This window comes from Eulemur rufifrons, chromosome 24 (assembly GCF_041146395.1).
Source record: "Eulemur rufifrons isolate Redbay chromosome 24, OSU_ERuf_1, whole genome shotgun sequence".
NCBI classification, from domain to species: domain Eukaryota; kingdom Metazoa; phylum Chordata; class Mammalia; order Primates; family Lemuridae; genus Eulemur; species Eulemur rufifrons.
The window spans coordinates 4011705-4039024 of NC_091006.1; the positions used below are offsets into that span (position 1 = coordinate 4011705).

The window sequence follows — 27320 nt, forward strand, 5'->3', positions numbered from 1 at the left end:
GTCTCACAGGTTTTGAAAACTTAGCATGTTTACAAACCAGATCGTGATCTTCCCTCCAAAATTTGCACCTTTCCTAGTCTTCCTCACTTCACTTGATGACAATTCCATTTTCCTAGGAACTCAGGTCAAATGTTAGATGTCATCCTCACGTTTCCCTCACCAGGAAAGTATCAGTTCTTCACTCATAATATATCCAGACTACCATGCCCAACTCCCCCTACTTCGACCAAAGCCATCTTCCTCCCTGCCTGGGTTATTGCAGTAGCCTCCTTTGTGATGTCCTTCTTTCCATTCCTGCTGTGTCAGTCTGATCCTTTGTAAAACATGTCCCATGATGTCCCTCTTCTGCTTGGAGCCCTTCAGTGGCTTCCCATCTCTCTCAGAACAAAAGCCAAAGTTCTTAGGATGATTTACAAGGTCTTGTGTGATCTTGTTGCGTTCCCCTCCCTCTCTGACCTCATCTTCTTTCTTTTCCCCTGGTTCATTCCACCGCAGCCACACTTGCCTCCCCGTTTCTGGAACGTCTGAGTATGCTCTTGTCTCAGGGATTTTGCAGTCGCTGTTCCCTGTGCCCCAACTCTCTCCTCCCAGATGGCCAATTGGCTTTCTCCCTCACTGTCAGGGTTTTGCTCAGATGTCACCTGGCCAGTGAGTTTTTTCTTGACCATTCTATCTGAAATTGCAACCCTTACTCTCAGCATCCTTTTCAGCTTGCTCTTCCTCAGTGGCACTACCAGCATCTGATGTATCATAAATTTTACTTATTATTTGGCACTTACGTATCCACAGCCCCTGGAACACTACCGGTTAACACGGAAGGCGTTGACAGTTTTGTTGAATGAATGAATGACTGAAGCGGACCAGGGCACGGGGAGCTCGGCCCCTGCCCCTCAGTCACTTCCGGGCAGAGCGGCGGCGGCGTAAGTGGCCGCCCCGACCAGCTGAGGCCCCAAAACAGGGGCGGCGGGCAAGGTCGCCCAGCGGGCAGCGGGCGGCGGGCGGCGGGCAGCGGGGGGCGGGGCGGGGCGGGGCGGGGCCGGGGAAGGGGCGGGGCTGGGGCCTGCGCCATAAAGGCCGCCGCGCGCTCCCGCGACCGCCCGTCGCTCGCCCCTCCTTCCTGTTCGGCGCTCGCCGGGGTCGCTGCAGCCTTCCAGTCCCGCCATGGCCGCGCTCTCCCGGGACCCGCAGTTCCAGAAGCTGCAGCAGTGGCACCGCGAGCGCGGCTCCGACCTCAACCTGCGCAGCCTGTTCGAGGCCGACAGGGAGCGCTTCCACCATTTCAGGTGCGCGCGGCGGGAGGCGGGGGCGCGACGTGCGGGCGCGGCCGGGGCTGGGGCCCGGGCTGGGAGGCTGAGAGGCCGGGCCAGGGGCCCAGGGCGGCGGTTCCCAGGGACCAGGGGCCACGGACCGGGGCCCAGGCCGAGGCCGCACTTCGTCCTTGAAGTCTCCTTGGAGCAGGTTCCGGGGGCGCGCGGGCTCGCCGCAGGTCTCGGAGCCGGGGCTGCTTAGTCATGAGGAGCAGCGGCCCCTGCGTGGGGTTCCCCGCCCCCGCCCAGCCTTTTGAGAAAGGTCTCCGTTCGCAGCTGTGAGGAGAGGCTCCGCTGACGCAGCGGGCGGCAGAGGTCTGCCCCCTTCCACCGCCTCCGGCGAACGGGCTTGGACCGAACGGGCTTGGACCGACTGCAGGGTGGGCAGGCCCGGGAGATTTGCGGGGGGCCGCGGTGGAAAGGTGGAGATATTGGGGCATGGTTCCTGCCGAAGAGGCTAGGGCCGCAGACCTGTGAACCACCAGGAAATGGGAAGGAGCGTGGAGGAAGTCTTGGGCGGAGGATGCGTCCAAGCATGCTCTGGTCTCTGATGCTGGGGCGGGGGGAGGAGGGTGGGGGGTCTGTGGCCCAGAAGCCCTCCTTGGCCAGCCGTGTCACCCGGATGGATGCCTGAGTAAGTTGAGGCCAAGAGTGGAAGCTCTGGGAGGGGTGATCACTCCCTGGGCTCGCAGGGGCAGCTGCACCCAGCTCCTTATCTGGGATAAGGATACATGCTTTTTGCTGCATCTTGGTTCTTTCAGAATGGCCTCTTTAACTGTGCTGCTGCAGGTCAGCCTGGTGGGAGAGACACCACCACTGTGCAGCCCCTTTGGGGTGTGGCACAGGGATGATGTTTCTTCTGGAAGCAGGACAGGGGGCAGGCTCCGCAGACCTGGGTGTGGTCAGCAGCTTCTGCATCTTTCGGCAGCTTGACCCTCAACACGAACCATGGGCATATCCTGGTGGATTACTCCAAGAACCTTGTGACGGAGGAGGTGATGAAGATGCTGGTGGACCTGGTAATGTTCTGCTTCGGGAGGCTTGACCCTGTGACCCCACAGTGTGGCAGGCGAGCTGGGCTCCTGGCCTAGGGCCTTGAGCATCTTAAAGTCTTTCTCTCACTGGACCTCAGTAGCTGCCTTTGTGCTAATGGAGGGCTCTGAGCACCTGTCCCTGGCGCAGGTTCTGAGCAGCATCCCAGAGGACCCCAGTTCCTGATGTCTGAGCAGACCCTTCCCACACAGTGGGAGAGGGAGCCAGGCTGCAGCCACCTGTGGGCCTGTTGGGGGCAGCACCAAGCCTTGTGCTTGGGAACTTAGACTGGTAGCTAATGTGGGTGATTCCAGGCCTCAGTGTCTTCCCTTCGTAGGCTAAGTCCAGGGGCGTGGAGGCCGCCCGGGAGCACATGTTCAATGGCGAGAAGATCAACTACACCGAGGTGAGCAGGCTTGGTGGACACCAGGTTCCGCATACACGCTGGGGCCTCTTCCTTCCCTTTGGGGTTCATCTAACTGTTGGTGGCATCACCCTGTGTCTTCACCCCTTCTCTTAGGCAATGCTTTTGCTTAACAAGGGACCTGAAGGCCTTTTTCCTTGGGCTGGTTGCAGGGTTGGGGGTGTGTCTTCCCCAAGACTGGCAGTCTGGGTTTGTTGAGCTCCTTGGAATGGCTCCCACTGCCTGCCCAGGGAGGAGCACATCTCAAACCCGAAGGAACAGGGTTTCTTCAGGCTTGCTCAGACATGTTCTTGGAGAACTTAACTCTGATATATACTTGCTGCAAATTTGTTAGTGACAAGGGGAATCTTATGTCACAGAAGATCTCAACCTCCTCAGCAGGAGTCAGTGGGAAGCAGTGGGAAGGCCAGGCCTTGTGGGCCCTGTTCCCGATTTGCTATGGAAGCCTGGAGCTGTGAAACCACACTGAGCACTCAGTCTCTGTCCTCACGATGGCATTTTGCTCCTTTTACATGTGAGGAATCCGAGGCTCAGAGGTCAAGTCACTTATCTAAGACGTGACAGCTGTAAGTGGCAGAGGCAGCCTGTCATGCACTGCTGGGCTAGGCTGAGAGAGGCTGGAGTCAAGGATTGCTTCTTGGAGGGGTGCATCTGCCTGTGGAATGTCGGGCAGGAGTGGGGTCGGGCAGGGTGGCTTGAAGCCCTCCACCTTAGCCTCTCACCAGGTTGCAATCCCAGCACTATGCTCCTGCCCACCTGGGGTCTTTAGACCTTCCCTCAAGGTCTCTGCTGGTTTCAGCTGGGGGTGGGGGGACATTTGACTCATGTGACTAGACCAGCTGCCTGGTACCTGTCACAGACTTCAGGTTTGGTTTTCAGCAGTTGGTAGCGATGCAGCTGTTTGGTGAGAGAAGCTTGAGTTGCCTGCCCGGCTCCACATCCAAGGGGCTAAGGACACTTTCCAAATGGTGCCAGCAGACACCATGTACTCTCCTGAGGAGGACGAGGTTACTTCAGGCTTAATGAGCTCCGGTCCCCTGGAGGCACTTTTTGCTTGCTTCCGACGTCTGTTGCCACCATTCTCTGCCTTTGCTCACTGTTCTTTCCGCTGACCTTTTGTGCGCTGAACACCTATGGTGGCCCCTCAGGGCCTATCCTGGGCATGTTCGGGTTCCCCCCCATCCCTTTCTGTCTGCAGCACGTAAGGGGGTGCCACATGCTTCGCTTTCCCCAGAGTCCTGGGGTGGCTCCTACTTCCATAAGCACATGGTGGGTTGCTGGTACAAGACTATGATATAGAGGCCTCAGGGCTTGCCTGGCTAGTGGACAGAGGGCTGAGCTGACTCTCGGGACCACATTGTACCATTCCCAGCTGGGAGTGTGGCTGCCCCAGTGAGGGGGTGATCTTCACACACTGTCCCTTGCCCCCAGGATCGGGCAGTGCTGCACGTTGCCCTGCGGAACCGATCAAACACACCCATCGTGGTGGATGGCAAGGATGTGATGCCGGAGGTGAATAGGGTTCTGGACAAGATGAAAACTTTCTGTCAGGTAAGCGTCTGCTGGGCTGGACTTGCCCCTGGCTGTATATATGTGTATCTGGGAATCTGGGAGCCCTGATGGCGGCTCCTCACCTCTCCTTGGAGGCAGGACTCAGGCCCTCACTGTAGCCTGAGGTAGGGGTGGCCTGCATGATTGCTGACCCCGGATCTCTGCTGAGGTCCGATTTCCCTAGCCCTGCTCTGAGCCATGGCAGCAGCAGTGGATGTAGTCTCTTTCTTGAATTGTAGGCCCCTGTGAGTTCATGGTGACAAGCTGGCCAGTGGAAGAAGCCTGAAATGAAAAATGAGGGCCCTGAGAGACAGGATAGTGGGGGAGACTTGCATTTTCTAATCTCTTTAGTCATATGCACTTACTGCCTAGTCTAGACTCAAAGTAAATATTGTAAAAATGCCTCAACCCCACTCCCAGCTAACTCTCCAGGGGCAGCCTTTGTAAAGCTTCCCAGGCTGGGTGTGGTGGCTCATGCCTGTAATCTCAGTGCTTTGGCAGGCTGAGGTGGGAGGATGGCTTGAGGTCAGGAAGTCGACACCAGCCTGGACCACATAGTGAGACCCCCCATCTCTAAATAAAAAAATTAGCTGGGCATGGTGGTGTGTGCCTGTAGTCCCAGCTATTCAGAATGCTGAGCCAGGAGTTTCACTTGAATCCAGGAGTTTGAGGTTATAGTGAGATATGATCATGCCACTGTACTCCAGCCTGGGCCACAGAGCAAGACCTTATCTTAAAAATAAATAAATAATAAATAAATTTTATATATATATATTTCCCCTGGAGGGGAAAAGGCACACCCCAAATCATGGTTTGGGTGTGGCAAAGTCACAACATGTATCCAAAATGTTTGTACCCCCATAATATCCTGAAATTAAAAAAAAAAAAATTTCCCATGAAATCTTTCAAAACGTTCCCTTTGCATGTAGTAGCATATGTACACATCCGTGGTCTCCTATCTGAAACACACATATGTACATGCACACACGGGTTGTTTTCTACCTACTCTTCTGCAGCTCGCTTCCACTTAGAAATATGTAAGAGATGTCCGTGTGTCAGTGGCATGCATATAACCATGCGTCTTCCTTTTCCTGTGTGTGTGAGGCAGGGGTCGGGGTTGCCTCAGAAACCAGCTCAGTTTCTGCACGTCAACCACTGTTGCCTCAGTTGTCCAGGGGTGATTCTGCAAGGGTCAGCAGATGTCCTCAAGCCTAAAGTGCAAGGGTGATGTCTAGGGGCCTGTGTGTCTGTCTGTCCGTATGGGTTATGCATGCTCTGTGGGTGATCATCCAAGCTCGTCTGTTGTGAACATTTGCCGCTTGTCTCTAAGAGTAGTGGCCCTGTGCGTGGCTGGTCAAAGTCTGGTTGCTTTGGCCAAGAGCCACCTTTAGACCTGAAGATGATGCTGGCAATTGGAGGTGATCTTGGCATCAATCCTAAAGGCCTGGCAGCCACATAAGTGTGACTTCCCTGGGCAAGGAAGGCTTGGGATTCTGCTGGGAACCTGGATTCCAGAGTGTCCCTTAGGGTAGTCAGTCCATGTGAGGGGCTTTAAGTGTGGGGAAGGGCATTTCCAGCCATGTGCTGTGAGTGGCAGAACTGATATGCCTCAGAAGCCTGGTGGTCTGTTTGATCAGTCTGTGTGTGCCCAGGCATGTCACGTGGACAGTGTGGCACTGACCATCTGGGGTCCTGTTTGCAGGAAAGGCCCCCCTTAAAGCTGGCCACTGGAGTACCTGACTCGGACTGATGGGGTAGTCATAGTTCAAAAAAAGTTTTTGAACAGCAACAACTCCATGGTGAGGAACGTTCCCCATGGCTGTGCTCTGGAAAGTTTGCCAGGATTGGGTGAAGGTGTTCACTGGGACTTGATTGTAGTGGCAAAACCTGAAACCAACCTGCTCTCATTTGTCACAGGACTTATTAGCAAAAACAGTGTATATTCATACGTTGTCGTCCTGGGCACACTTAGGAATTAGGGAGCTATGGTTGGATTGACCTGCTGTGCTGTTCAGGATACACTGGGAAGTTGAAAACAGAAGTTACAGAATTGGTGGGCATTGTAAAACCTCACCTGGTCAAGCAAAGGGTATGTGTAGTTATTAACACATTTTCCCATCTGGAGTGGTTTATCATAACCCTTGATTGGTGAGATTGAGGGTTGAGAAGCTGAGCAGCTTATTTTATTTCTTTCTGTATTGACGGAAATTTTCCCATGGCAGTTGATTACTTTATTATTTAAATTAACAATAACAGTTACTGGGTCTTGTTGGTTTGGGGAAAGGCATATAGCTCATTGCAACCACAAACTCCTAGGCTCAAGTAATCCTCCGGCTTCAGCCTCCCAGACTGCTAGGATTACAGGCATGAGCCACGGCACCCAGCCTAGATAGATAATTACTTTTCAAAAAAAGGGGAAATGAAAGGCACGCAATAGCAGTTCTGAAATTCAACAGCACACACTTGGCAATTGTTTGGTTAGGACTCAAGGCCTGGGAATAAGCCTTCCAGGCTCTTGTCTTAACTTCCACACGTCGTTTTCACATGAAAAGTAGCCTGTGTTTAACATGGCACAGTTTTCTCAGTCTGTTCACTACCTGGAGAAATGTGAGTGTCGGAAGGGCCCCTTTTCCTTTTGTATTATACTATTTCTGCTCCTTTCAGTCCAAGCTGGTATTTCTGACAATTCAGGTATTTTTAAAACCTTGTGGGTCTCCTATGTAGTTTATTGGAGAGGGTTTGACAGCATTCGGCCAGAGCCATACTCACAAATTTCTTCAAAATAAATCCTTGTCTACATTTGCTCCTGAGACTGCAGAGATAATACCCTTAAGCTTCTTAGAAGCCATATCTTTGACCAGAAGGTTCCCTGTGTTACTGCCTTCCTTCTTCCTGAGGTCTTAGCAAAGGTCTTTATAGCTACTCTCTTGGCTTCATTTTTATTTATTTATTTTTTTTTGAGACAGAGTCTCACTTTTGTTGCCCAGGCTAGAGTGAGTGCCGTGGCGTCAACCTAGCTCACAGCAACCTCAAACTCCTGAGCTCAAGGGATCCTCCTGTCTCAGCCTCCCGAGTAGCTGGGACTACAAGCATGTACCACCATCCCCGGCTAATTTTTTCTATATATATTTTTAGCTGTCCATATAATTTCTTTCTATTTTTAGTAGAGATGGGGTCTCGCTCTTGCTCAGGCTGGTCTCGAACTCCTGAGCTCAAACGATCCGCCCACCTCGGCCTCCCAAAGTGCTAGGATTACAGGCGTGAGCCACCGCGCCCGGCCGATGGCTTCATTTTTATATTGTGCTTTTGTGACAATGCCCTGCCTTTGATCTTTACCAAGGAGCCACCTCTTAATTTTAGCATCAGTTATTGCCTGGAGAGGCTGGGAATTTTCAAATCCAATAATTCCTGGCTCCTCCTTGTTTAAAAGTTCTTCATTTAGGTCGGGCATGGTGTCTCAAGCCTGTAACCCTAGCACTCTGGGAGGCTGAGACAGGAGGATTGCTTGAGGTCAGGAGTTGAAGACCAGCCTGAGCATGAGTGAGACCCCATCTCCCTATCTCTACTAAAAATAGAAAAAATTAGCCAGGCGTGGTGGTTCATGCCTATACTCCCACCTACTCGGGAGGCTGAGGCAGAAGGATTGCTTGAGCCCAGGAGTTTGAGATCGCAGTGAGCTAGGCTAATGCCATGGCGTTGTAGCCCAGGTGACAGAGCAAGACTCTGTCTCTAAAAAAAAAAGAATTTTTTCAATTAGCTTATTTCTCCCCTCTTGTATTTTATTATAAGGACCAAGAAGCCAGGAAGTTCCTTCAACATAGCCTGAAAGTCTCTGTAGCTACATCATCCAGGTCTCAATAGGTACATCGTTACTTTCCATGTTAATGCAGAACACAGTGTTGTTAAACTTCTGTCAGAGCATAACACGGATTCTTTTTCCTCCAGTCTCCGATAATGCTTTCCTTCCTTGTCTTTAAACCCCTGCCAGTGGCCTCCTTGAGGGCTGGCAGACTTTTTTTTAGCCTTTCATTAATTCTCTCCTCAAAGTCCTTCCATCTTTTGCCCACGTGTCTCTTTTTATTCTGACCGCATCTTACTTCTGGTACCAAAATCTGCATTAGTTATCTATCATTGTACAACAAGTTACACCAAAACTTGACTTGGATCAGCAGTAAATATTTATCATCTCACAGAGTCTGTGGGTCAGATGTTCAGGAGTGGCTTACCTGGTTGGTCTTGGTTTGGGGGTCGCTCTTGAGGTTGTAGTCAAGATGTTGGCCAGGGCTGCAGTTATTTGAAGGATTGGCAGTTTCTGGAGGATTCTCTTCCAAGGTAGTCCCCGTACACAAAGAGCAAGTTGGCACTGACTGTTGGCAGGATGCCTTGGTTCCTTGCCACGTGGGCTGCTTCATAGGAGTGCTTGAGTGTCCCCACAACATGGTGGATGGCTTCCCCAAAAGCGAGTGATCCAAGAGAGCAAAGCAAGAACTGCAGGTTCTTTTATGACCTAACTTCTGAAGTCACCCTCCATCATTGTTGCAATACCCTAATGGGTACACAGGTCAGCCCTCTTGAGCAGGGAACTACACAGGGGGTGTGAATTCCCGGAGGCAGGAATCACTGGAATCCCTTTGGAGATTGGCTGCATATCTGACGTTCCTGTCCCCGTACAGACCAGTCACAGCAGTTGGCATCTCACATGTCTTTGTCCCTGGTGTATTAGGTTCTACTGAGAGTTCCCCCTGGTTTTGCAAATTCTGACAATGTTACAGTGAGGTGGGGATGTCACCCCACTTGTATAATGAGGAAACAGAGGCCAGTTGGTGATGAGGGTGGCAGGGATCTACCACTGTGGTCTGAAGAGACTCCTGCGAGGGCCTGAAACTTGGCACTGAGGCACAGAAGTAACGATGTTTGTGAGCAGCTTTTCCACGGGGTTTGGGCTGATCACATCTTTCTGCTCTGTGCCAGCGTGTGCGGAGTGGTGACTGGAAGGGGTACACGGGCAAGGCCATCACGGATGTCATCAACATCGGCATCGGTGGCTCTGACCTGGTGAGGAGAGAACTGCCTTGGGGTGGGGTGAGGGGCTGGGAGCTATCGGTCCGACCCAGTGAGGGGACCTTGCTGTCCACACCTCTTGTGGGCCCTGGAATCCTGTTCTCTGATGCTGCGTCTCCTCACAGGGACCCCTCATGGTGACTGAGGCCCTTAAGCCGTACTCATCAGGAGGTCCCCGGGTCTGGTTTGTCTCCAACATCGATGGGACCCACATTGCCAAAACCCTGGCCAACCTGAACCCCGAGTCCTCCCTGTTCATCATCGCCTCCAAGGTATGGGCTCTGGGTGCCGATGGTCCCAGCCTGTCTACGTCGGGGTAGGAGGGACGGATGCTTTGCCATTGCCCGGGGCATTGGATCCTCCTGACCAGCTCTGATGGAACAGCGCTTTGTGGATCGGGTCACCACAGCTGCCCTCAGGCTGTCCCCTTCTCTGACAGCAAATACAGTTGACCTGAGGAAAGCCCGAATGAGTCCATTTGAGCCTTTGTCTTCAGGCCACACCCACTCATTCTGTGGGATCTCTGCTCAGCTCAGAGCAGATCTGCATTCTTACAGATCTTTACGTTTGCTCTTTTCTGATCCCAGAGCCATGCCTTGACAATATGGGGTCTTTGTTGTCATTTATGCTCCATTTACTCACATTAATGCACGTAAAATGTTAAGAATTCCGTCTGAATTCTGAGACCCAGCCTAGCCTGGGCTGAAGAAAGCTGCAGGGACATGCCCTGGCCTCTGACTGACCTACAGGATTAGGGTGGGGTGTGGCTTTTACTCAGGTCCCCGTTTCTTTGGTTACAAAGTGTGGAATCTCAAGACAATGCCGCAACTTCATCGTGGCTGTGTGTACATGTGGGCTGGAGGTTCTGTGGAATAACTGTCACTGACCCGCAAATACTGCTCCTTTTGACACCTGGGCACCAACGTGGCTTCTGCTGCTGAGCCCTGGCTGGGGGCCACACCCCACCTGATCTCGGGGCCAACTGCTGTACTCTTTGGTTGCAGACCTTTACCACCCAGGAGACCATCACGAATGCGGAGACAGCGAAGGAGTGGTTTCTCCTGTCAGCCAAGGATGTGAGTGGGCAGCGGGGCCTCCCTCGTGGCGGGGTGGGCAGCGTGTGGGCTGGAGAGAGCCCTGTTGCTCCTAAAGTTGGAAGCAGGAGGTGGCCTTACTCTGATGCCTGCCTTTGTTCATCTCTGGCTTTGCCAGCACTGGACACGCCAGACAGGACAGCTGCTGCTCTAACTGGCTAGGAGTGCTTTTGTGGCCTGCGGGATCCTGTCTGTTCCTAGCCACGCCCATTTTATATGGGAGGGACATCCCTGGGCCTCCTATGCTTGTAGTGGGGCATGGGCAGGCTGGCCTGTGCCCTCTGCCTTCTTGACCTTGGTGTGGGCCTCCTCACCAAGAACCTGGAATAGTCAGTCCCACACACAACCTTGGTTTCTCCAGTGTGGGAGGATCACTACCCTCAGATGACCCTCTAGGGTGGCTTTGGTAAAACTTGGCTCTGGGCTGGGCACAGTGGCTCACGCCTATAATCCTAGCACTCTGGGAGGCCAAGGAGGGAGGATCGCTTGAGGTCAGGGGTTCGAGACCAGCCTGAGCAAGAGCGAGACCCCGTCTCTACTAAAAATAGAAAGAAATGATTTGGACAGCTAAAAATATATATATAGAAAAAAATTAGCTGGGCATGGTGGCACATGCCTGTAGTCCCAGCTACTCGGGAGGCTGAGGCAGTAGGATTGCTTAAGCCCAGGAGTTTGAGGTTGCTGTGAGCTAGGCTGATGCCACGGCACTCTAGCCAGGGCAACAGAGCGAGACTCTGTCTCAAAGAAAACAAACAAACAAAAACTTGGTTCTGTCTCTCGTAGCCTTCTGCAGTTGCGAAGCACTTTGTTGCCCTGTCCACCAACACGGTAAGTGCTGTGTGACCTCCCGCGTGACCTCCCTGGGAGGGCACTGGCCCCATCAGATCACGGCCTTTTAGAACACAAAAGCCGAGATGTGGTTCACAGGTCTGGGGCTCTCGGCTGGACCGAGGGGGTGGAAGGGTTGGTTGTCTGGGGGCTGCAGGCCATCCTTGCCTTTTCTCCATTCTCCCCTTCGGTCTCTGCAGCCCTTAGGAGAGGCTTGCAGACGGTGGAACCGTGATAACCAGTCTGTCTCCCAGCCTGACTGGTACCCAGAACACCGTACATGTGACCTGCCTTGGCCTCTGGCCCCAGCCTCTCCCCAGTTGGGACATGCTAGGTGGGCGGGGGTGGGGTGGGGGGATGCATCCTATTTCTCACCTAAGGACATTAAGCCCCAGTAAGGGGATGTGACTTTTTGCCACCCACTTAGCGACTGTGTGAGTTAGTGACGCTGGGGTTAGAACCAGATCATCTGCCTGCCTGGCTGCGAGGTTGTGCAGGGTCAGGGAGTGGGGCTCAGCAGGATAGAGCGGGGTTGTGCCCCAGGAATAACAGCACCAGTCAACCTTGCCTGGTGCCTGCTGTGTCAGAGCCGGGGACCACACCCAGGTCATCCTGGCCACTCCTTCCCCCCTCCTCCACCTCCACCTCCAGTGCTGACCTGCCCGGCACAGGATGTTTTAAGGCTGGCTAACAGCACCATGGCCTGCCTGCTGCAGGCAGAGCTCAGGCCCATCAACGGGGCTTCTCCTCCCGTCGGGACTAGGTAAGGGGCTGCTGGCCCTGTCTGCCCAGGGGACTAGAGTACCTGGAGAGCAGGACTGGTCCTCTCCTTTAGGCTTCCTGGGCAGAATCACATTCCCAGATATGGGAAGGGCTGGGCAGCCGTCCAGGCTGTGTGTTGCCTGGCCTGGAGGGTGGCCCCTGCATGTGCTTGGGTTCCAGCCCTGGGCTCAGGCTCCCAGATGTCCTGAAGGGTCATCCTCTGGCATCTTGGACAGGCCCAGGTGACAGCTCTTACAGGACAGTGTGTGGGCCAGGTCCTCACACGGGGTGTGCAGCCCCACTCAGCAGGAGGATTTGCAGGTACAGAGTCACTGGGTGCTGGGTGTGAGCTGGCCTGGTGTCCAGCACTGGGTGGGCAGATCCTGGACCCCACCCTTGACTCCTAGGCTGCTTCAGCCCTGCCCCTTCTGGGGCTCTGGGGAAGGTGAGGGGGGTCCTGGACCTCGTACTGCACAACTCCTCTCCTGGAGCTCCTGCTTGTTCTACTAACACGTGCTTCCTTTCGCCCTTTTTAGACCAAAGTGAAGGAGTTTGGAATTGACCCTCAAAACATGTTCGAGTTCTGGGATGTAAGTACAGGCGCTTCCTGCACTGGGTGAATGATGTGTCCTTTGCCAAGTCCTGACCACTGAGCCAGCTACACAGGAGGGGCCCGTGAGGTCAGGTTAGCATTTACTGAGTACCTGCTACATACCTGGCTTTGGGAAAGGCAGAGAGGCCGTTAGAGACTGGTAGGGCAAGAACAGCCCAGCTAGGACGAGGGCTCCACTTCTGCCCGAGGCAGGCAGAGCTTGCAAGGCCTCGTAGATACTCCCCTGGGTGCCTGCCAGCAGCACTCGCTGTGGGGTAACCAGAGTCACCCTGCCCCCTCACAGAGCTCAGGTTATGAGTTATTCTCAGTGATGACCTTTCTCTGAACTGCAGCCACAATCTTTAAAGGCCAAGGGGCAGGGTGAGGCAGGAGATGTGACTGAGAAGGCCTGGAAGGAGCAGCGGGAGCAGCTGGTGGGGGGGATGGAGCCATGCCGGGCAGGTCGCAGAGCAAACCTTGCCTTCACTGGCAGAGCTGCAGGCCGCTCTGTAGCGACAGGTGGACACATGGACTCACCTCTGCTGGAGCCAAGCAGTGGAGCTTTCCTTGTGGGCTTGCCTGAGTTCAGCAGTGGAGTGAGAGGGCTGTGAGCTTGCAGGCACTGGCTGGAGGGGCTCGGGCCGCAGGCTGCAGTGCGGGTGTGTGTGGGTGCGGTGCTCTAACACGGGCTGTGGCAAGCGCACTGAAGAGGGGGTGCCCATCTGGGGGTTTTCCCACTGGGGCTGTTTCCAGGCCCTGGGACTGGAGGGTGCTTGCTGGGTGGCAGCATCCGCATATGTGACCTCATTACTCTGAATGTTCTAGAGGCCTTTCTCTACTGGGGTCTGGGAGACAATGAAGCCCTAATGCCCCAAGCTGTCCACTCTGTATAATGAGTTAACTTCTTTCTAGAATGGGACTAATTATGTACCATCCTTGGAAGAATTGAGAAGAGTCACTCAGATCATGTTCTGCGTCCAGTGGCGCAGATGAGGAACCCCAGTCGAGAGAGACTGTGCAGCTTCTAACAGATGTTGCATGCCTGCTAAGGAGAGGGGCACCGTCCACCTCCTCCCTGGGACCTGGAGCCTGAGCAGGCGGTGGGCAGGGACGTGCGGGCGCCCCCGCTAGGCAAGGAGCCCAGCAGAGCAGGGATGTCATTGCCCACGTCCACCCAGCATGCAGAGAGAGTTGGGGTGTGGCTTAGGGAGAGGAGGGGTCTTGCAGGTAAGGCCCAGAGATGACAGGTGGGCACAGGAACAAGGGGCCGGGGCCAGGCAGTGAGGCCTGAGTGGCTGGAGCGAGCACAGTGGAGGCCTCCACGGAGGCTGGAGGAGGTACCTGCTGGAGTCACTAGAGTGTATGCTGCTGAGTCAAGAAGGTGGTGCTGAAGAACCCAGGGACAGGAACAGGTGAAGTTTCTGGCACTAGGGTCCCTCAGGCAAGATGGAGGCATAAGGTCAGGTGCAGGGATGCTGTACGGGCTCCGAGATGAGGGAAAGAGTCTGGGCTGGTGCAGGTATGTGTAGGTGGTGAGACTCGTCTGCCGGGGTCAGTCACCGGGCAGCCTCGTGTGTCGGGATCAGGCAGAGATAAACCATGGGGTCTCTCAGGCCTCAGCCAGAGTCAGCACACATTGGAGAGCCAGTTTTGGCTGGTGAGTTCCAAAGAGGAGCCTGGACAGGTACAGGTGAGTTAGGAGGAGCCAGGACAGGGAACGATACAGGTGAGGTCTGTGAATTCTGGAGGAGACACAGGTATTTAGAGATGGTTCCATCAAGCGAGGGCCGAAGAGCCAAAGTCCTGTGCAGCTATTCAAGCCTGGCTCTGTGGGAATAGGTCTAGATCTGTGGCATGGGACAGGTAGGTGCACTGGGGTCTCCCTGCATGGTTCTGAAAAGTGAGGATCAGGTAGTGGGTGGCTGATCACTCAGACGAAGTGTACAGGACTCGGGTAAACACAGGTGAGCCGTCTGGTTCTCAGCATCCTGACCAGGTGTGATGGGCAGAGCTCAGGATGTCACAGAGGCCTCTGAGAATCCATAACAGGTCCAAGGTGTGGTCTGTGGCATCAGGGTCTGGCTGGGGTGGGGTCTGAGGAGCCCAGGTGACAGAGAGGTAGGACGTACCTCGTTACAAAAGGAGGTGAGGACTGGGGAGCAGGGGAAGCAGACGGACTGAGGAGCTCTGTTGTGAGGCGCGGTCCGACAGGCTTGTGGTAGGTACTGATCTAGAATCCTGCATCTGCAGGGCCACGTGTCCAAGGCCCTAGTCGGGCGGACAGTGTTGGGCAGCACGACTCACCAGGCTCCCTTCAGGCCGAGGGAAGCAGCCGGGGGTCTGTCAGGTCTGAGGGAAGCGTCTGTTCAGGTTAGGTGTGTAGTGGCGTCTTTCGGGCAAAGTCTGTGGAGCATGTCTGTCTGAGGTCTCAGGAGCTGGCATCAGACAAGGTGTGTATGACTGGGTTTCTTAGCGGAGGCCTGAGGAGCCAAGACTGGGTACATGCAGGAAGAGCCAGGTTGGTCAGGTGAGGACACTGAAGCTGAAGGTAGGCAGGTAGAGCTGGCTATGACAAATGAGGACAAAAATCCATGATTGGGTCCAGGTTGGAACTATGTCCTCAGGTGACGTCTGAGCAGCTCTGATGATGCACAGGGCTGGGAGGATGGGGGGCACTGTGGTCCTGGGTCCCCTGGAAAAAGACTGAAAAGCTGGAGTCAGGTGGAGGGATGGAGAACTGCATCCATCCGGAAGGTTCATGAAGCCTGGGTCTGGTATAGGTATGTAGAGCAGGTCTGGCAGGTGAGGTTTGAGGGGTTAAGGTGAGACACAGGTTTGTGCTTTTGGGTCTCACAGGTAAGGTCTGAGCTGCTGAGGTCAGGAGGCCCTTGTTTGTACCCAAGTCTGAGAAGTTGGGTCCAGCATGGCAGGTAGAGTTTGTCAGGTAACTTCTGTGAAACCAGGGGCAAGCAGAGGTAGGTGACCTGAAGAGCCGTGGTCAGATTATTAATCTCTGTCCTGCAGTTGAGATCGGGCACAGGTAGGTAGAGCAGCTGTGTCAGGTGCGGCCTGAGGAACCAGAGTTAGGCCCATCAGGTGACTAGGTCTCGTGGGTGAGCCCTGAGGGACTGGGATCTGGCACAAGTGAGTAGATCTGGGTTTTGCAGGTGGGGTCAAGATAGGCAGGTGGAACTTCTCTTGGGCGAGCCTGTGGACTTGTGGCCATGCACAGGTATGTGGAAGGGAGCTTCTTGGGTAGGACTGTGTGGAGTCTGTATCTGGCACAGGTTAGTATCTTTGGGTCTGTCAGTTCTGAAGAACATGAGTTAAGTACAGGTGTTAGAGCAGGGTTTGTCAGGTAAGGTCTATGAAGCCAGGATCAGGGCAGGTTCACAAAACTGAGTATGGTCCAGTGAGATACAAGAAGTCATAGTCAAGCCCAGGTAAGAGGAACCAGTCGTGTTGGAGGAGGTATGAGAAGTTGAAGTGTGAGATATAGGTAGGCAGAATTGGCCTCCCAGGTATAATCTCAGGAACCCTGGTCAAATGTAGGTAGGGGATGCTGGCCCACTAGATGCAGTCTCAGGAGCTAACATCAAATGCAGATAGGCACAGCTGGCCCATCAGGTGCAGTGTGAGGACCCAGGGTCAGGTTCAGGTAGGTAGAGCTGGCCCGCCAGGTATGGTCTGAAGAGCCAGGGTTATATACAGGTAGGTAGAGCTAGCCTTTCAGGTGTGGTCTCAGGAGCCAGGGTCATGTACAGGTAGGTAAAGCTGGCCTGCAGGTATGGTCTGAAGAGCCAGGGTCAAGCATAGGTAAGTAGAACTGGCTCACGAGGTGTGCTATGAGGCGCCAAGGTCAAGCACAGGTAGATAGAGCTGGCCCACCAGATGCAACGTAAGGAGCCAGGGAGAAGCACAGGTAGGTAGGCCTGGCCTGCCAGGTGTTGTCTGAGGAGCCAGGGTCAGAGGCAGGTAGGCAAAATCGGTCTGCCAGATGTAGTCTTTTGAAGAGCCTGAGGGGTTAGGGTTGAACACAGGTGGGTAGAGTTGGCTCTTTCAGGAGTTGGCTTCAGGCGAAGGTATGTACTCCTGAGTCTTTGTGGTGAAGCCCGAAGAACCAGAGTTCAGCCTGGGTGAGTAGAGCGGCTTCTCAGGTCAGGCTCACAGCACTGGGGTCGTACAGGTAGGTAGAACACTGGGTTTCATAGGAGGTCCGTGGCCCTAAGTTAGACACGGGTAGGTAGATGTGTCTCTCTCAAGCAAGGACTTTGGAGCTAGAGGTATATACAAATGGGGTCTGCAGCTGAAGGCATTGAGGCTCTGGCTCAGGTGTGTTGATCCTGGTCCTAGGCCAGGGGAGAATGGCTTAGTCACAAGTTGGTGGAACCACATCTGTCAGGTCAGGTGTGTGGAGCACAGGTATGCAGAGGCGTTCCCAGTCGATGAGGTCTGAGGCTCCTCAGTGAGGTAGTTAGTGCTGAAGTTGGGCAGAGGTTGATGGCGTTGGATCTGCCTGAGACGTGAAAGGCTGAGCGAGACACAGGGTGTAGACTGCCGAGGTCCGGCTCAGGGAAATAGGGCTGGATCCCGGGAAGGTGTGAGCAGTCAGCTGGGCTCAGAGAAGTGGACCTGGGTCTGTCAGTTGAGGTCTGAGGGGTCAGGATTAGCCACAGACAGGTATGTGAAGCCTGGGCCCTCACCCAAGCAAGGTGTCTGGAACATGTCTCTGACAGGCGTCTAACCTGCAGTGCGGGCGCTGGAGTTGCACACGGTGGGCAGAGCCAGGTCTCCCGGGTGAAGCCATTGCATCCGTGCCCAGTGCTGGTGTGTTCACCCAGCTGCGTCAGCGGGTCTGATCCAGGGCCAGTTTGGTGGAGGTGTATAAACATGGTCTTGGGTGGGTTCTTGCCACCTGGGTTCAGGCACAAAAGTATTCCTGGGCTTGTTAGGTGAAGTGGGTGGGCAGGGTCTAGCTCAGGAATGCATTATCGGTGTGGCTGGCTAGGCCTGAGGCAGCGGGTCAGACACAGGTGGGCCCCTTGGTGTTCGGATCAGGCACAGGCAGGTGGGTAGCGTGGGCTCTTACCAAGGGAAAGCCACAGTGGTCATAGGTGTGTGCGCCTGGGTCTGCCTGGTGATGTTTGGGGGGCTGTAAGGATCAGGTAGGACAGATAGAATGCCCTGAGCCAGCTCAGCTACCCGTTCTCAGCACCTGATCAGGTGTGATAGGCAGAGCCCAGGGCATTGCTGAAGCCCGAGGATCTACAACCAGTCCGAGGTGTTGGACTGCAAGGTGGCATTGCATTCTGGGTGGCATAGAGTCTGAGTTGACCAAGGGAGGAAAAAGGTAGGATTATACCTGGTTCGATCGGGTAAAGTCTGAGGTCTGGGGTAGGTGAGGCACAGAACATCAAACTGAGGAGCTGCCTCTTTAAGGTATGTTCTACAAGGCCCTCTGCAGGTAAAGGTGAGGTCTAGAAACCTGTGTCTGCAGATTGAGATCTTAGAGGCTCATATCAGACCCTGTTTGGCATTGCTGGGCTCTGCCTTGACATCTGAGGACCTGGTCTCAGCCAAGGTCAGTAGCCTGGAATCTGTCAGTCTGACAGCTGGCCGTCTGCTCAGGTCCAGTTTCTGGAGCTGAATCAGTGAGGTGAGATCTGAGAGCCTGTGTCAAGCATGGTTAATTTATGGGACTGTGTCTGTGAGGTAAGGTCTCTCCAAGCCTAGACCTTTTCCAGGTGAGGGACCCCCCTGTTCCTCTCATTGCCAAGCCAGAAAGCTCTGGGCCACGCTTGGTAGCTCCCTGATTCAGTCCTCTGCACTCCCCTGGCCAGAGTGGCGGCATTCTCTGGGTGACCCCTGGGACTCCTAAGTGGTCTGTTTACTCCCATTCTCACCTCACCCACAGACTCCTGGTGCTCTTGCCTCAACTCTTGGCTTTGGCTCTCGGATGCTCACTCCTTCCTTTATGTTCTAGAATGCGCTATGCTTCTTCCTGCCCAGCCTGTCTCAGTGGGCTCCCAGGAGGGAATTGAGCTCCAATACCGCAAGGCATTTATTGGATGTCATGAGTTAACACCTCTCCTTGTATCTAGAAGGGTCCTAGTCTTGGACCATCCTTGGCTTGAATTGAAAAGCCAAGTCACTCAGATAATTTCCTTTGGGGCTTTATTTTCTCCTAAGAAAGGCTGCTCTTGCCCCGGGGCGTCGGCCTGTGCTGTTCCGGCTGCTGGAACGCCTCTCGCTCCGTGCTTGCCTGGGTGTGCCGCTCTCCGTTGCCGTCTGGGCCGAGCACCCCTCAGACTCCTCTCGTAGTTGGTCTCGGCACCGTGTCCCCTTTCTCCTGAGCACTCGTTTCTCAGTGTCACCCTTGCCAGCGTGATTATTGCATGCACACTTCTCTCCCCGACTTGACGGCTTTCGTGCCTGTGCTAGCACTGTGGTAGGTGCTCCGTGAATGGTCGCAACGCGGAGTCTGCCGGCGCAGCACGAGGAGGCGCCGTGTGAGCGGTAGGCCTGGGCCTGCTCGGGGCTGCGGCTGAGATAAGTCATGTCCAAGTATGGGCCACTGTCAGTGTCCTAGGGCGTGGGGTGAGGTGCTGGGCCTGTCACCGTCAGAGGGGCCGTGACTACACTAAGGTATGAGGCTCGGGGTCTCTCAGTGTCTCAAGAGGCAGGACTAGGCACAGGTAGGAGTTGCTGGGTCTTTCATCGTCCAAACAAGAGTGCCTGGAACAAGCATGAGGCTCTGGGCCCCTTAGCCTGAGGAGGTGGGCCTGGCACAGGTGTAAGGCCCTGGGTCCATGTTCAAGGACGTGGGCTGGGGAACAAACTTGTGCGTCTTTGAGTGTATGAGAAGGCCCGGCCAGGACCAGGTAGAGGTGGAGGGCTGTCTTGTGTTGAAGGAGGCAGGACCAGGCACAGGTGAGAGATGCTCAGTCTTTCATTGTCCAAGGAAGTGTGCGTGTGCACAGGTATGAGATGTTGGGCCTGTTAGTCTGAGAAGGCAGCCCTGGCACAGGTGTGAGGCTCTGGGCCTGCCAGTGTCTGCGGAGGTGGTCAGGGCACAGGTATGGGGCTGTGGGTCTGTTCATATACGAGGTGGTGAGCAAGACACAGGTATGGGGCTCTGGGTCTGCCAGTGTCTGAGGAGGTGGACAAGGCACAGGTATGAGGCTTGGGTCTGCCAGGTGTCTGCAGAGGTCAGCAAGGCACAGGTATGAGGTCCTGGGTCTGCCAGTGTCTGAAGAGGTGGGCAAGGCACAGGTATGAGGCTTGGGTCTGCCAGGTATCTGCAGAGGTCAGCAAGGCACAGGTATGAGGTCCTGGGTCTGCCAGTGTCTGAGGAGGTGGGCAGGGCACAGGTATGCAGTCCTGGGTCTGCCAGTGTCTGAGGAGGTGGACAAGGCACAGGTATGGGGCTCTGGGTCTGTCCATGTCTGAAGAGGTAGGCAAGGCACAGGTATGAGGCTCTGGGTCTACCGGTGTCTGAGGAGGTGGGCAGGGCACAGGTATGGGGCTCTGGGTGTGTTCATATACGAGGTGGTGAGCAAGACACAGGTATGGGGCTCTGGGTCTGTCGATGTCTGAGGAGGTGGACAAGGCACAGGTATGAGGCTTGGGTCTGCCAGTGTCTGAGGAGGTGGGCAGGGCACAGGTATGCAGTCCTGGGTCTGTCAGTGTCTGAGGAGGTGGGCAAGGCACAGGTATGGGGCTCTGGGTCTGCCAGTGTCTGAGGAGGTCAGCAAGGCACAGGTATGGGGCTTGGGTCTGCCAGGTGTCTGCAGAGGTCAGCAAGGCACAGGTATGAGGTCCTTGGTCTGCCAGTGTCTGAGGAGGTCAGCAAGGCACAGGTATGAGGTCCTTGGTCTGCCAGTGTCTGAGGAGGTCAGCAGGGCACAGGTATGGGGTTCTGCGTCTGCTGGTGTCTGAGGAGGTGGGCAGGGCACAGGTATGGGGCTCTGGGTCTGCCAGTGTCTGAGGAGGTGGACAAGGCACAGGTATGGGGCTCTGGGTCTGCCAGTGTCTGAGGAGGTCAGCAAGGCACAGGTATGAGGTCCTTGGTCTGCCAGTGTCTGAGGAGGTGGGCAGGGCAGAGATTTGAGGTCCTGGGTCTGCCAGTGTCTGAGGAGGTGGACAAGGCACAGGTATGGGGCTCTGGGTCTGCCAGTGTCTGAGGAGGTCAGCAAGGCACAGGTATGAGGTCCTTGGTCTGCCAGTGTCTGAGGAGGTGGGCAGGGGAGAGTTTTGAGGTCCTGGGTCTGCCAGTGTCTGAGGAGGTCAGCAGGGCACAGGTATGCAGTCCTGGGTCTGCCAGTGTCTGAGGAGGTGGGCAGGGCACAGGTATGGGCCTCTGGGTCTGCCAGTGTCTGAGGAGGTGGGCAGGGTACAGGTATGGGGCTCTGGATCTGTCCATGTCTGAGGAGGTGGGCAGGGCACAGCTATGGGGCTCTGGGTCTGCCAGTGTCTGAGGAGGTGGGCAGGGCACAGCTATGGGGCTCTGGGTCTGCCAGTGTCTGAGGAGGTGGGCAGGGCACAGGTATGGGGCTCTGGGTCTGCCAGTGTCTGAGGAGGTGGGCAGGGCACAGGTATGGGGCTCTGGATCTGTCCATGTCTGAGGAGGTGGGCAGGGCACAGGTATGGGGCTCTGGGTCTGCCAGTGTCTGAGGAGGTGGGCAGGGCACAGGTATGGGGCTCTGGATCTGTCCATGTCTGAGGGGGTGGGCAAGGCACAGGTATGGGGCTCTGGGTCTGCCAGTGTCTGAGGAGGTGGGCAGGGCACAGGTATGGGGCTCTGGATCTGTCCATGTCTGAGGAGGTGGGCAGGGTACAGGTATGGGGCTCTGGGTCTGCCAGTGTCTGAGGAGGTGGGCAGGGCACAGGTATGGGGCTCTGGGTCTGCCAGTGTCTGAGGAGGTGGGCAGGGCACAGGTATGGGGCTCTGGGTCTGCCAGTGTCTGAAGAGGTGGGCAGGGCACAGGTATGAGGTCCTGGGTCTGCCAGTGTCTGAGGAGGTGGGCAGGGCACAGGTATGGGGCTCTGGGTCTGCCAAGTGTCTGCAGAGGTCAGCAAGGCACAGGTATGAGGCTCTGGGTCTGTCAGTTTCTGAAGGTGGGCAGGGCACAGGTGTGAGGCCCTGGGGCTGCCGGTGTCTGAGGGGACATGCCCAGGCCTGTCAGGGAAGCCATGGTAAGGTCTTCAGTGAGTCTGTGGCTGTGTCAGTCCGCGTGTTGTCTGCCCTGGTGGTCAGCCCAAAGGGTTGCCAGCGCCTGGCCTGCTGTCTTGCTGCCCAGGTGTGGGTTGGGCCAGGCCCTCCGAGCGGCACCTGTGGAAAAGCAGTGCTCTCCGAAGAGGAGTTCGAGGCAGGCGGGAGGGGGGCGGGGTGTCCTGGCCCTCCCTCAGCACTTTCTCCCGTCTCTCCTAGTGGGTAGGAGGACGCTACTCCCTCTGGTCAGCCATCGGACTCTCCATCGCCCTGCACGTGGGTGAGTGTGTCGTGTGTCCCTGCGTCCTGCGGCCCCCGTGGGAGACAGTGTTGCAGCCTGAGGTCAGGGTGGGGGACTCGTGTCCCTGAACACCCCGCTGTCCATGCAGCTGCCAGCCTCTCTGCCCTTGGCTGGAATGTTTCTTTCAGACCCAAAAGGAAGGTCTGGGTTTTCTGTACAGTTTGCAGACTGGCCCTCCTGCCCCTCGCAACTGCAGTCGGTTTGTTTCCCGTCCTCGGCAGAGCTGGATGCCTGTGCTCAGAGCCAGTTCTGCCGAGAGAGGCTTTCCGCAAGGGCAAGTCCTCCCGCGTCATGTCTTCTGGCCTCTACGCAGCCTTCCCTGGGTCCCTAAGAAGCTGTGAGCACTGCCTGGAGGATGCAGGGCGTGGCTGTTTCTGTTGACTCTGCTTTTGTGTCGCAGGTTTTGACAACTTCGAGCAGCTGCTCTCGGGGGCTCACTGGATGGTGAGTGCCGAGGCTCCTGTTCTCTGGCCAGAGACGCCTCCCTTTCTCCCCGCTGCCCCTCCCTCCCTCCCTCGCTCCCCCGGCAGCCGCTCAGCTCCCACCCACCTGCTCCTGTTTCAGGACCAGCACTTCCGCACGACGCCCCTGGAGAAGAACGCCCCTGTCCTGCTGGCCCTGCTGGGTATCTGGTACATCAACTGCTTTGGGTGCGAGACGCAGGCCCTGCTGCCCTATGACCAGTACATGCACCGCTTTGCTGCTTACTTCCAGCAGGTACCAGCTGCCAAGCCCAGCTGTGGAGTCAGCAGGGCCTGTGGGGTCCTGGGAGGTCAGGGAGCCCAGGTGCCAGCTCCTCCAGAGTGGAAGGAACATGGCTGGTTATCAAGCCAGTCGGGTCCTGGCTGGACTCAGGGAATGTGTCTCAGCTGCGTCATTTCTTTCTTGGGCATCACTGCGCATGCCTGCCACAGGGTGGGGTTGTGAGCCAGGGCCCCTTACCACCCGCACTGCCTTTGTGCCTTCAGGAAAGCAAGTCTGTGTCCAGTCTGTGGTACCTCTTTGGGGTACACAGCCCTCTGCCCCCTTGGAGTCTGCAGGGCCCCAGAGACTGAGCAGCCCCTCTCCTGGTCAGATTCTATTCCCAGAAGCCTGTCCACGTCTGTCCCCGCTTTTGTTTAGTACTAACCTGGTTTGTAGGCCCTGCAGTCCTTGAGCTCCTTTGGGCAGGTACAGCAGACTTTCACCAACCCCTGGAGGTGAATCTGTGATCGAAGGAGGGGCCGAGGCTCCCCAAGTCCCAACTGCTTGGGTGGGGGTTACCATGACCAGGGTCTGGGTTGTTACTGAGTGTGTAGCGTGCAGGTGAAGTGACAGCTCTCAGTGGCTGTACACTCGGGACCCCAGCCTGCCCCTCCCTTAAGAAATGAGTTGAAGATTTTGTGACCAGTTTTGTTTTCAGGGAGGTCCTCGCCTGACCTCCAGACCCACCTTTTCTTGGTCATGGGTCCTTCCTGCAGAGTGGTCTAATCCAGAAAGCTTGGGAGGCTGTGTCCCTATGGTTTGGGAGGCAGAGGGTTGTGCCTGTGGACACACATGTGCAGGCCGACCTCACGGGGCCAGGGCAGGGCAGGGCAGGTGTGCCTGGAGCACCCGAGGCAGGACTTGCACACAGTACATAAAGGAGCAAGACTTGAGGTAGAGTGCTGGGTTTCTGTCCCCACTCCAGGGCGACATGGAGTCCAATGGGAAGTACATCACCAAGTCCGGCACCCGTGTGGACCACCAGACGGGCCCCATCGTGTGGGGGGAGCCAGGGACCAATGGCCAGCATGCCTTCTACCAGCTCATCCACCAAGGTAGGGACGTCTGGCCTGGACACGGATGGTTCTGGGAGGGGAAGGATCTGCCAGCAGGGACTCGTCACTTACGTCAGTGCTCTCCTCTAGGCCACAGGGGGAGCTCCCTGGGGCTGGGGTCAGGTGGGTGACCACAGTGCCCTTCACAGGCACCAAGATGATCCCCTGTGACTTTCTCATCCCGGTCCAGACCCAGCACCCGATACGGAAGGGTTTGCATCACAAGGTAAGAGCCCCCATCCAGACCTGCCCTTGCGCTTCCGCAGGCTCACGTCACACCCAGACCTCTTCAGATCTGATGCGCTGGGCAGCAGTTACGTTCGTTTCCTATTCCTGCCGTCACAAATTACCACAAACCTAGTGTCTTCAAATAATACTCATTTATTATCTCAGAGCTTCTGCAGGTCAGAAGTCCAGCGGGACTGCTGTGTGTCTGCTTTGAGTCCCACAGGCTGAAATCAAGATGCTGGCAGGACTGGACTGTTTCCTTCTGGAGACTCGGGGCGGGGGTGGAAATCCTTTTCCTTGCTCAGTCGGGTTGTTGGCAGGATTCATTTCCAGGTGGTTGTAGGACCAAGGTCTAGTTTCTTTGCTGCCGGCGGAGGATCATCTTCAGTTCTCTAGAGGTCCCTGGCTCGTGGCCTTATCACAGAACCAGCAATGGCAGATTGAATCCTTCTCAGACTTGGATTCTCTCCTGCCACTTCTGTGGCATCTCTCTGGCTGACTGGCCTGCCTTCCTCTTCTACCTTCCTCGTCTGCTGTTAATGCCTCATGAGATTAGATTGGGCCCAGTGGGTAATCCAGGAAAACATCCCCTTTTGTAAAGTTCATAACCTTAATTCCATCTTTAAAACCTTTTTTGTGTGTAGTGTAACATACACAGGCAGAACAGCAGAGAGCGAAGATCACAGAGCCGAGATCTTGCCTGTCACAGCAGCACATGGGAAACCATCCAGTTCACAGCCTAACAGAGTCTTCAAAGAGAATTTATTGTGCCTTGTCTTGGGTGTGCAGGCAGCATAGGATTACTGTGGCACAGGCTTTGGAGTCAGTGACCCGGGATTGAATTTTGATTGTTCCCCTCTGTGGTTCTGTGATCCACCACTGTTGACTTGAGGAAACTGAGGCTCAACTAGAAAAGAGAGATGATGCCTCCCCCTCAGGATCTTAAAAGACAGATGTTGGTAAAATTGTTAGCAGGACTCTTTGCAAGTAGTACATAGTCCTTAAAGAGCAGTTAGCATTGGGGCCAGGCGAGGTGCCTCATTCCTCTAATCCTAACACTCTGGGAGGCCGAGGCGAGAGGATTGTTTGAGCTCATGAGTTTGAGACCAGTCTGATAAGAGTGAGACCCTGTCTACTGAAAATAGAAAAAAATTAACCGAGCATGGTGGCACATGCCTGTAGTCCCAGCTACTCGGGAGGCTGAGGCAGGAGGATCACTTGAGCCCAGGAGTTTGAGGTTGCAGTGAGCTACCATCACTCCACTACACTCTAGTCCAGGCAACAGAGCGAGACTCTGTCTCAAAAAAAGAAAAAAAATAGTTAGCTTTGTTACCTTCTGATGTCATCAGATGTGCCCCCACCCTCGCTCCAACTGAGCAAGTGAACCTGGCTGGGACCAACCCCAGCTGAGAAGCGCCAGGTGTTCTTGTCTCTTTGCCAGAAGCTCAGACAGTGTTTTCAAGCATAATGTGTCTCTTGTCAGATCCTCCTGGCCAACTTCTTGGCCCAGACAGAAGCCCTGATGAAGGGGAAATCTACGGAGGAGGCCCGGAAGGAGCTCCAGGCTGCGGGGAAGAGTCCAGAGGACTTAGAGAAGCTGTTGCCGCACAAGGTCAGCACTTCTGAAGTCGGCTTTGGGGTAGCATGCTGGAAGAAGGGTGAAGTTGTGGCACCAGGGCAGGGGCACAGTGGTGTCCCTGGCTGGTCCTGCACAGTGGGAGGGTCTGTCCTCACAGATCTACACATCTTAGCTCCTGGGGCAGAATGTGCTTCTCTTCTGGGAGTTGGCGGATTAGGACTAACTTGAGGGCATTCCTTGGTGTTTTCTAAAGGTCTTTGAAGGAAATCGCCCAACCAACTCTATTGTGTTCACCAAGCTCACACCATTCATTCTTGGAGCCTTGGTTGGTGAGTGAGTAGGGGAAGGTCCTGGCGTGGCATAGGTTGGGCTGGGCCGGGGCAGCCCTGATGTGCACCGTCTGCCCCTCTGCAGCCATGTATGAGCACAAGATCTTCGTTCAGGGCATCATCTGGGACATCAACAGCTTTGACCAGTGGGGGTGAGTTGCTGGCTCAGGAGAGGGTGGTGAATGCCCTTGGGTTGGCTGGAGGATTTCACTAACACGGTTAGAACCTTCCTTATATCATTCGTCCTCACCTTCATGGCAGAGTGGAGCTGGGGAAGCAGCTGGCTAAGAAAATTGAGCCCGAGCTTGATGGCAGCGCTCCAGTGACCTCTCACGATTCTTCCACCAATGGGTTGATCAGCTTCATCAAGCAGCAGCGTGAGGCCAGAATCTAATAAACTCATCTCAGCTGCAACCTTTGTTGTCCCTGTTCCTTCCTGTCCCTCCTTGCCAGAATCTGCACTGCATGGTCCTGCCCTTCCCTGCCCAGAGCTCTGGTTGCGGGCTTGGACCACAGGCCCTTTGGGGGATGCTGATCTGGAATTGTCACCCTCGGCTCCTCCATGTCCATCTGTTCTCCTGCTGGTTTACAACTGGCTGACGTGTTTCAGTGCAGCTGATTTTTCTCACCCATGTTCACGCTGTTCACATCCTGGGTAGAAAAATAAAGATGCCACACAGAAGGCTGTAGGCTCAGCTTCTTTATTTTTTCCCACGATGGTGCTTTATGTAGCAGTCAGAGTGTGCAGTGGGAGGAATGCTGTGCCTTGGCGACTCTTGACTGTAAGTGGTGAGTGAGCAGGTCTAGAGTGGAGAGTGGTCCCTTGAGAAGAGAGTGGGGCCCGGTCAAAGTCAGGAGGCTGACTTGGCCTGTGTAATCAGATCCCAAGACCTCCTTTCACTCCTCACCAGTGTGACTGGAGAAATCACATGCTACTGTTCACTGGGTGGTTTTAAATACTACATTGAGATTATGTCTGTTTTGGGTGAATTCCCAGCCAATGTCTCCTAGCCAGATGCTCAGTCAGTTCTTTTTTTTTTTTTTTTTTTTTTGTTGAGACAGAGTCTCACTTTGTTGCCCAGGCTAGAGTGAGTGCCGTGGTGTCAGCTTAGCTCACAGCAACCTCAAACTCCTGGGCTCAAGCGATCCTACTGCCTCAGCCTCCCGAGTAGCTGGGACTACAGGCATGCGCCACTATGCCCGGCTAATTTTTTCTGTATAG

The 27320-nt window shown here is 55.2% G+C and overlaps 1 protein-coding gene across 3 annotated transcripts; it reads left to right on the forward strand.

Annotated features, from left to right (window-relative positions):
- The first annotated feature begins 1082 nt into the window (after positions 1–1082).
- GPI (glucose-6-phosphate isomerase) lies at positions 1083–26774 on the forward strand. Of its 3 annotated transcripts, none has more exons than XM_069457402.1 (18): positions 1083–1283; positions 2236–2326; positions 2677–2745; positions 4195–4314; positions 9286–9369; positions 9501–9647; positions 10380–10451; positions 11253–11297; positions 12596–12649; positions 22082–22142; positions 22564–22607; positions 22728–22880; positions 23833–23962; positions 24112–24188; positions 25701–25802; positions 26023–26098; positions 26184–26250; positions 26360–26774. In XM_069457402.1, exons 1-18 carry the CDS (start codon positions 1162–1164, stop codon positions 26490–26492), a joined length of 1647 nt encoding a protein of 548 aa, XP_069313503.1. In that variant the 5' UTR covers positions 1083–1161; the 3' UTR covers positions 26493–26774. The 3 variants fall into 3 exon arrangements, with proteins under 3 accessions (XP_069313503.1, XP_069313502.1, XP_069313504.1); XM_069457401.1 differs by having other exon boundaries at positions 1084–1283; positions 25674–25802; XM_069457403.1 differs by lacking the exon at positions 9286–9369 and having other exon boundaries at positions 1084–1283; positions 25674–25802.
- The last annotated feature ends 546 nt before the right edge of the window (positions 26775–27320 follow it).